The sequence below is a fragment of the Pangasianodon hypophthalmus genome, chromosome 29 (assembly GCF_027358585.1).
Source record: "Pangasianodon hypophthalmus isolate fPanHyp1 chromosome 29, fPanHyp1.pri, whole genome shotgun sequence".
In the NCBI taxonomy this organism is placed as follows: domain Eukaryota; kingdom Metazoa; phylum Chordata; class Actinopteri; order Siluriformes; family Pangasiidae; genus Pangasianodon; species Pangasianodon hypophthalmus.
The window spans coordinates 5,930,122-5,940,022 of NC_069738.1; the positions used below are offsets into that span (position 1 = coordinate 5,930,122).

Consider the following 9,901-nt stretch of genomic DNA (forward strand, 5'->3'; position numbering starts at 1 on the left):
ATAGTTTCTAATGATCTAATTATAACCATTACTATTTCTCTTTTATCCTTTTTTCTTAAAAAACTTTTCAGACAAAAATCATGCCATCACAACCACACCATTTTGTTCAGACTGCAGGTGGTAATTCGTGTTGCGGCCAGCAGAGGGCAGTAAACAACCTGGAACTGCGCTGTGATGCAACACCAACGTAGAAGCTAGCGCTACTTCCGGGTTTACAAGGACGCTGTGGGCTGAACTACAAACATCCCTTTACTTCCCTCATAGGTGAACTTTGTAGGGTGTTAAATAGCGGCTTTTATTCTATATTGAGCGCACTATATATCATACGGTGAGCTATTTGGGTTTGAGACACTGTGTGTGTGTGTGTGTGTGTGTGTGTGTGTGTGTGTGTGTGTGTGTGTGTGTGTCGTGCTCATTCGGTAGTTTATTGGAAAACAGTGGATGTTTTAAAATGGCTGGCTTTATATGATTTGTATAAATGAATGCAGAGTTAAAACAATGCTGTAGAGTGTCCATTAGTCTCTAAACTATAGCATTGTCATATGTCATTACAGGTTAAGTCATTGTGCACAGGAATTTGTGGAGTATTGTAAAATCTTGGCATATATAGGACACACACACACACACACACACACACACACACACATAGAGGACATCAATTTGTCCCCTTGCTATGGCCAGTCCAGCCCACGTGTCCAGGGTCCGAGCCCTGTATAAGAGGATCCTCGTGCTGCACAGATTCATGCCCATTGAGCTGAGGGTTCTCGGTGATCAGTATGTGAAGGATGAATTCAGAAGACACAAATCTGCATCTCCAGAACAAGTCCAGGTCTTCATGAAAGAATGGGAGGTAAAGGGACACGTTTTGACACCATTCGCACCTCCAGGGTTGGGGGTTCGATTCCCGCATGCGCCCTGTTTGCGTTTTCTCCCCGTGCTTCAGGGGTTTCCTCTGGGTACTCCGGTTTCCACCCCCAGTCCAAAGACATGCGTTGTACGCTGACTGGCATCTCTAAATTATCTTTAGTGTGTATGTGTGTGTGATTGTACCCTGCAGTTGGTTGGCATCCCATCTGGGGTGTCCCCCGCCTTGTGCCCCGAGTCCCCTGGGATATGCTCCAGGCTCCCTGTGACCCTGTGTTGGATAGGTGATACAGAAAATGGATGGATGGATGGATGGATAGATGGACATCTCAACTCATGAACATCATTATCACTATAGCCACATGGTGGTGCCATGCACCATACAACGCAACCTGCTTAACTAGACGTCTCCATGTTTTTATCCATTTCTGATCATTCATCTTAAGAGCTTTATCCTGGTCAGGGTCACGGGAACACAAGAGGCGCGAGAGGCGGGAATACATCCTGGATGGGACGCCAGTTTGTCACAGACACACAGACGTTCACACCTACCGGAGATTTATAGTCACTAATCAACCTATAAACATGTTTTTGGGAGGAAACCCATGCAAACACACAGAGAACACGCACAACTCCATCCAGACAGTAACCCGTAACACCATTTCTGATCAGTTTGGTGCTTTTACTGCTCACACACACTTACTTACCTAGTCCTGTACAGTTGTGTTATAAGCAGAGAAGAATCACCAAACAGTCCTGGAGACCTGGTTATTATGGGCTGTTTAAGATAAGACCTTACAGGTGATTAGGCTTATTAAAATATAGATATCAATAAACAATCTTCGCTTCCAAATTTGAGGTTTCACTGAAATATGCATACATGTGAATTCATTGCATAAATGTTTTTCACTGTGAAGATGAGTTTACAAAAAAGTTTGTTGGAAAATTATTTCTTTGTTGTTTAACCAAGAAAAAAAACACACATGCTGTTATGAAAAATGTTTTTGGTCCTTTTTTATAATGACCAAAATAAAATCTGACTTAAAATAAATGTAAATTTCCTGAATGCAGATCATCTAGAAACTAAAAGAGATTTTTGGTTCTGTAGAAAAGAGATAGATATTTATAAATACAATGTGGTTTAATGTGTCTTCACTCTAGTTATTTCATGCTATATGGTATATAAAGGAAATTGACACGTATATCATAATGACACGTAATCTGACGTATATCAGGAAACAAGCTTTTCAGGGATATATGAACTGACGTGATTGTGAAGTGGGCAGAGCTTAAAGCCTTGTTCAGTGTTGCTAAGCTTCAGATAAGGCAGTGTGCAAAAGCAGCAAAATAATCAACTTTCTGTTGAGTTGTAATATTTTTATTACTACTTTAGTGATGAGATGACATGGATGCAATTTATAGATCCAGATTTGAATCATAATTTGAACAGATTTATCCTATTGCCCTTGCATGCTCATGTTCATCTAGCATGCTGTACTTTTGCCTTGGTATGAAATATGATCATTGTAAGCTGAGTATATGACTGAATCATGTGGATTAGTATATAAGGAATACTTCTTATATCCAATTTTCAGAATTCTTAGAGATGAAACTCACTCACCTGCTTTTAGTGACTCTGATGGCGTTCGATTGCTGTCAGTCACTGTAAATGGGAAAGAGACAACAACACGAGAAGCTCTGTCTAGTTTTCCACGTCATTTCATCCATTAGTTTGCACTGTTAGGCAGATTGACACAAGCAGTTATTTATGTACCTGAGAGTCATTATTCACCTGCACACACGATTCCTCTCTCATTCAAGCTTACTCACGGATTCAGACACAATGTGTAACATCCTCCAGAGTATAATTTTCTTATATAATACTCTTACAAGTACGTTCTATATTGGAGCTTTTTTTTTTTTTTTTAATGTGCATTTATTTATGCAAATGATGAGTCGTCTTAATGTGTCATCTTTGGGTTATGTTAGAATTAAAATATTTATTCACAGTGAGGATGCTCTCAAGAGAAAGATGTACAGAAAAGCTTGTTGGCTGCCTTTTTTTGGTCATTTTTCAGTATAAAATCAACATAAATCCCACAATTATGACCATTTTTAGGAAATTCCTCTGCAATAAGCTTTTACTTAGGGATATTAACGAGCATGTGAAATTTCATGAATGCCATTTTTGGTTCTATTTGTAGAAAAAACTGATTTGGGGGAAAACTGTTTTGAAAATACAATGTGGTTTAATGTGTTTACATTCTACTCAGTGTGGTTTATAAAATTTATAAAGGAAAAGTGACATTGTACAGTGTATCATCATGACACGTAACATGACATATACATCAGGAACCAAGATTTTCAGGGATATACGTCCTGATGTGATATTGCCGAGTGGGCGGAGCTTGAAGAGAATGCGGTGGCCAAAAACAGTGAAATAAACATTTTTTTTTTTCTGTTGAGTTTTGACAGTTTTATTAGTACAGAGATACAGAGATGCAAATTATCCAAAATCTGAAAAAAATGATTGACCAATATTTTCATTTCTACCTGTGGGGTCTTAAGCTGCTGTGATTATTTTTACAGACAAGAACATATTTCCCTCTAATGAGGAAAAAACACAATGTCAGTAGACCAGCTGATGCCCCAATGACTGCCCTTAGACTTTTTTTTTTTAATGTATGGGGCTATTCTGGTGCAACTTATAGTCTGTAAACTATAGTATTGTAGCTAAAGCCATTCATTATACATTTTAGAACAAACACATTGCATGCAGTCCGTAATATCCAGAGGTTGTCAGTGGAAGAGAATGTGTGCCGTGCATAATTGTAGTAAGAGCGTGCTGGAGTGGCCACTCCTCTCCGTTCATGAAGAAGTGGGCGATTCGGCACTCCATCTCGCCTTCCAAAGCACACCATGAGAGAGAAAAAGGGGGGGAAGAAGGGTCCGGAAGGGCGGTGGGGGGGCCAGGAACAGACGCTGAGCGAGTCTCCAAATGCGATTAGGAGCACTGAGTGTTCACTCTAATCCAATTAGTGCAGAAGGCCCGGGGAGTTCTCCCCACCTAATAAATCGGCCACATTGCACCAGACAAGCTTTCCCTCGAGAGGAAAAAAGAGAAAGGGAAAGTGAGAGAGAGAGAGAGAGATGGTCGCAGAAGTGGAGCGAGGAGGTAGAGTAAGGAAAAAATGAGAGAAATCGACTTCTTGCTCACTAATGCATAAGTTCACATGAAATGGAACGGGGTGATGTTACTGCTTCAGATGACTGACCAGCATTAGCTGATTGGTTGCTGTAAATGGGCTCAGTGTGGCTAGCGGGGAGGTGTGGAGCTTAAAATATCCTTTCTAAAAATTCAAACTGATGAAAATGTGTGTAGCCATATATTTAGAGCAGGGGTGTCCAATCTTATCCAGAAAGGGCCAGTATGGGTGCAGGTTTTCATTCCAATCAAGCAAGAGCCACACCTGATTCCACCTATTTAATCAGTTGACCTTGGCTTTCAGTAGACTCAGGTATGGCTTCTGCTTGGTTGGAATGAAAACCTGCACCCACACCGGCCCTTTCTGGATAAGATTGGACACCCCTGATTTAGAGTAATGAAACACCAGGAGGTGTGTTTTTAATTTAATATGAAGAAAGCTTTAGCTGATTGACTCGAAATGACTCAGAAGGTCTGAAGCTCAAACTATTCTGTCAGAAAATACAAATAGATGACCACTGATGAATATTTATTTAATAGTCTATATAGCGATACATCTTCATGCATGTAATAGCAAACAGTGGATTTAATTTGAAAGACACATTAGTTAATTGTTTGCTCTAACTCATGTGTGTCAGACTGAGGTCATGAAAGTGCCACAGCCAAACACTGATTCGTGTTCTCATTCTTCTACAAAACCAAATTCAGTCCATTTAGACTTTGTTAATTAGTTTCTGAGCTCAATCAAGTGTGCTAAATGAAGCATAAACTCCTTTGCTCTACATGAACTCAGAGACACAGTTGACAAGGTCCGGATCTCAAAATACTGCTTCAGGAACATGACGCTGATAAAGATTTACGTCATGTGTTACGTAGTCAAACATTTAAATGTGTGTGATACTAAACAGTATAGTTGATTTGAAAGTAGTAGGAGTTGTATGGATGGCAAAACAGTCTCATCTTAGTGGAGGAAAATAATCAACGTGTGACAGGGTGGTGTGATGAAGTGGAGTTACTGTTACCACCCTGAAGTTGATTATTGTTCAATAAAAGCAGACGCTGAAGTGTTTCATTCCTTTAACACCACAGTAATTTAGCAACAAGTGCATTTTTTTATTTATTAAAGAACAACACTGTACTTTATATCTGTTTATAGTTATGTAGTGGAAAGTTGGCAAAACTTCACTCACGTTATTGCAGCTATGAACAGTCATTTCCTCACCAGCCTCTTTGTCTTTCACAGCTAAAGTTAATAAGACACTTCAAACTCTGTAATTAAGACTTTCCCACGGCAGAAAACTTAGACTGTTAAAAGGCGCTGACACTAGAGACTCCTTCCATGAATGGTACATAAACGTCTATTTAGAGCAGAGGTGTTCAAACTAGGAATTGCTCAAGGGGCACATTTGTGGGGTTGGATGGAAAAATACCAAAACCTTAATGAATATTAAGTGGCAACACACTCCAAAATACATAAAAACAACTGATAAGCCAATTGACATTTGTGCAGGAACTCTCCAATATTAAACAACACTCTCTGGAAGCCCCGCCCCCTTCCCCCAGCTCACACTGGTAATATTTATTCTCAAAAAAAAAATCTGTAATTAAATTACTGATTTTTATTATTAGACTTAGATTATGTGGTGTGCCTGCCATACACCTCCCGGTGAATTAGCTGTATTACTAGTACTATAGAAACGATAGCATATTAGTAATTTGCTTTGGAGCCAGAACTACTCTTAGAGTTGCTGTTATTCATTAACACCTTCTGACCAATCAGAATTGAGAATTCAGCTGCGCTGTGATTATATAGAGCTTATCATAGGGCATTCTGGGATGTAAACTAAAAGTTCTTACACCGCTAAAATCACTCATGAACTCAAAAACCACTGCTGTTATGTGGGCCTACATTTTCATGGACGTAATACTAAACAGTATATTTGAGCGGTGCTGGCGTCTGAGGAAAATATACACACAGACCGATTGCGAATCGATAATCATTATGCAGACTGGTACCACCAGTCACTTCAGTAGACGGCACTTTTTTTTTTTTTTTTTTTTTTTTAAACAGAGCTGTTTAAGTGCTTTGCCCTTGGGAAAGCCAGTTTACTCCAGACTGATGACATCACTGCCCGTGCTAGACCTTGATATTCAGTGCGTGAACGCGGCCAAAAAGCCCGCCGTTGAACAATCCTCGTGATTCTTAAAATATAGCTGCTTGGCAAACATTCAGTGCAATTACATTATGTAGGGAAGGAAGCCTCTCAGACAAATGGCTCCTTGCTCCCGAAATTGAATTGCATCCAAATCTCCACGACATTTCATGAATGAGTGGATGGATGACTCCAAGGTTTCCTTTTTATGAATGAGCTCATCATACGCTACCATAGTTCATGGTGAAGAATCCACAATTACATTTTTCTACACAAAGAAGAACTTTGTCTGATGTGAAAAGAAGTGTGTGGTTGTGTGAGTCAGTAATTGCTGCATTGCAAGAGCAATTTCGGTACGCAGTATAAAGGAGACGGGTCACACTTGGGATCTGACCTCCATTATAGCTTTGACTCCAGAACCTTACACACTTTCTAGATGTCCTCCAGCTCCTGGATTCTGTGGCATCAGTTCATAGGTGTCAGAAACTCTCTTACCATTAAAACGAACAAATAAATAAATATAGAATACCAGAACGTTTATATTAAATCAATACCACTCTGTCCTTTTGTGTCTGTCTGTGTGTGTGTATATGTGTGTGAACTTAGTTAGCATGCATTACACTTATTCTACACATAATACAGAGTGACGGAGCAAAAAGCTAACTGATGTGAAAAAATAATTGGAGAACATGACATACTTTGTGGTTGAGTGCAAGAAAGTCAAAGTCACTCATGTCTCTATTTCAGCAACTTTTTGCCCGGCTGATCTTCAGAATTGCTGCCATTAGTCAGTAATCAAAGTCCTATAGAGACAAAAATGTGTTTGCCCTGATGGGGAACACGTAAGGACTTATGTGGCCAGTGCTTCATACACTTTTAGAAAAATAGCTCTTCAGATTCCTAAGGGGTTCTCTGTGGACCCCTTTCTAGTAGGTAAACCCTCTGTTGTAGGGTTCTGTATAGAACCTGTAGTGCTTTCCCCATAAGGACTAACTAAAGGTTCTTGATTAAACCTTGTTTCTAAGAATGACTCCATATTCCTAAAATAATAAAATAATGCATAGGCGTCAGTAAGGAATAAAACACTTGGAGGCATACTATTATAGGAAAATAATCAATGACAGGGTGGTGGGATTAAGTGTTACTGTTACCACCTGATGTTGATTTTTTTATTTCTTATAACAGCACCAAAGTGTTTTATTCCTCATATTTATTCCTCATATACCACAACAATATGCCACTGTTAACATTTTTTTTTATTAATAAAAGAATGATGTTGTGGAATGTCTGTGAAACAGATTAGTTCCTGTTGTTACTTTCTGTTATTACCCTCCGTGCTGAAGACTTTCCCATGCCTGAAAATTAAAAGTTCAGAGCGTTACTTCTGACTGTTACAAAGCGTTGACACTGGAGACTCCTTCCAGAAGAATGCTAAATAAACGTCTCCTTACAGGAAACTTCACCATATCAATGATTACGTTTTTTAAAATCAGTTTATATGGAGCATCTGCCATAGTCCCTGTGAATGACTCCTACTGACCAATCAGATTTGAGAATTCAAAAGCGCTGTGGTATAAATAATTACAGACAACAACGTTAGTAAATATGCTAAGTCGATTTCATTTTGAAGCTAGGAAAAAGGTGCAAAAAAAGGCTTCACACACATTTTGGTACAAGAGTAGGTTCGCATGTAGTTTTTTCCACCATAAATTCATCAAGTACGTACAGTATGTATAAGTATGACGTGTATTGTGTGTTGTGTGTTGTCTTCCTCTGATCTGATCTACATGTGTTCTTGGGGCTGTAGGACTACAGAGACACCCTACAGACGCAGGTGCTCGAGGTAGCAGGAAGAGAAAAGATGGCGTTCGGTGTTGACCTGTCCGAGCGACAGCTCAGAGACTTTCAGGAGGAACAGATCGGGCAGCTTTACGAGCTGATGCTGGAGTCCACCAAACCCAACCAGCAGTTCCACATCCAGGAGGATGGGTCACCAAAATGAGAGACTGTGAATGAAGAAGAACAGAACTGACTCATATTATGATTTACATACTGTCTGTGGACATTAAGTATGTGTAATTATATATTATATTGATTGCTCTGAATGTGTTGTCTTTCTTGATCGGCTTTGTTCGTTTTTTCCCCCATCTAGGAGAGCGAGACACAAAAAAAGCAAAGGTTCCTTCATGAGCATAATTATCTTCCAGGAAGTTAAATCTATTCTCAGGAGGCACTTACCATTCTCCAAGCATGCAAATCTAAAGCGCAAATCAATAATGCCTCCTTTCTTTTAACTCAATTATATAAGTTCCTGAAGGAAAAAACCTTGTTAGCCAGCAAGAGACTTTGTTGATATAGTTGACAGAGCTTCAAAGTTTAGTGTGCTTTAGATGAACTCTTATAACATTAAATATAGAAATTAGTGTGCTATGATAACAAGCTTGCGTTCGGTTCAGTGTCTCCATGTAATGTAAAAGGGAGATACTTGAAGTTACCATCATGATACTCTTTTACTACATGTACACAGGTACACAGTCTGCGCTTTTCTTCTTTATTTTATGGATTAAACGTTTTAAATGTTGTACAGTTCCTGACCATGCAAATCTGTAGGGATTGGAACGAACTGCAGTGACGATCTCGGTGTTGATGCGAAAGAGTTTCACTGAAACCCACTGTAAGCCTCAGATTCCTGTCTTTTGCTGACAGGAGTGGAACCCAATATGGACTTCTGCTGTTGTAGCCCATCCACCTCAAGGTTTGTATGCGTTTTGTGTTCTGAGATGCTTTACTGCTCGTAAAGAGTGCTTATTTGAGTTACAGTAACCTTCCTGTCAACTTGAACCAGTCTGACCATTCAGCTCAGACTTCTCACATGAACAATGCATTTTCACCTGCAGAATTGCCTCTCAAATCAAGTCAAGTGGGTTTTTATTGTCATTCCTCTATATAGGTTGTATACATTGGAACGATATGTCATTTCTCCAGAACCATGGTGCAACACAACAGTACGCAAGACTACATAAAGTGCAAATACACAACAGATGTGTGAGATGTGTGCACACAATAAATACACAGAACATGGGCTGTAACTGTAAAGTACTGAGTAGTGTAGCAGCAATATTGGCAGCAAAATGAGTTCCATAAATATAAAGTGACTGATGTAGCTTTGTAAAGTGCAGGTGTGCATTGTTTTTGAATCATACTGGAAAAGGTCTCATCTCATCGGATGTTTTTTTTTATTTTTTAAGACTCTTATGTGGGAAAATCTGAGGGAATCTCGTCTGGCACCAACAACCAACAACCATGCCACGGTCACTGAAAGCACATTACTGTCTGTCTATCTTAGACCCTCATATTGAAAATGATGGACATGGACCATAAGTCTAAAAGTTTGTGAAATATCAGAAAAGTAATAAACTGTCAGTAGGAGAGAAAACAAAAACCAATATTAGGTCTCAATCGTACACAATTGACGAATCAATTCCCCACATTGTCACAATACATTACAAAGCACACATGACGTGACTAATTTAAAATGACACAGAAATGAATACAGATAAATCGAATCCTTTGAATAAATCTTCAGGCACACAGGCTGTTCCTGGGAATGCAGTGTACTCTACAAATGTTTTTTTTTTTTTTTTTTAACTGGTTTGTCTTTAATAAATGAGAGAACAGT

At 39.2% G+C, this 9,901-nt stretch overlaps 1 protein-coding gene across 3 annotated transcripts; it reads left to right on the forward strand.

Annotated features, from left to right (window-relative positions):
- Positions 1-145: 145 nt before the first annotated feature.
- Positions 146-8,327, forward strand: sdhaf3 (succinate dehydrogenase complex assembly factor 3). Of its 3 annotated transcripts, none has more exons than XM_026942156.3 (3): positions 146-264; positions 555-850; positions 8,030-8,327. In XM_026942156.3, exons 2-3 carry the CDS (start codon positions 674-676, stop codon positions 8,222-8,224), a joined length of 372 nt encoding a protein of 123 aa, XP_026797957.1. In that variant the 5' UTR covers positions 146-264; positions 555-673; the 3' UTR covers positions 8,225-8,327. The 3 variants fall into 3 exon arrangements, with proteins under 3 accessions (XP_026797957.1, XP_026797955.1, XP_026797956.1); XM_026942154.3 differs by having other exon boundaries at positions 183-328; XM_026942155.3 differs by lacking the exon at positions 146-264 and having other exon boundaries at positions 350-850.
- The last annotated feature ends 1,574 nt before the right edge of the window (positions 8,328-9,901 follow it).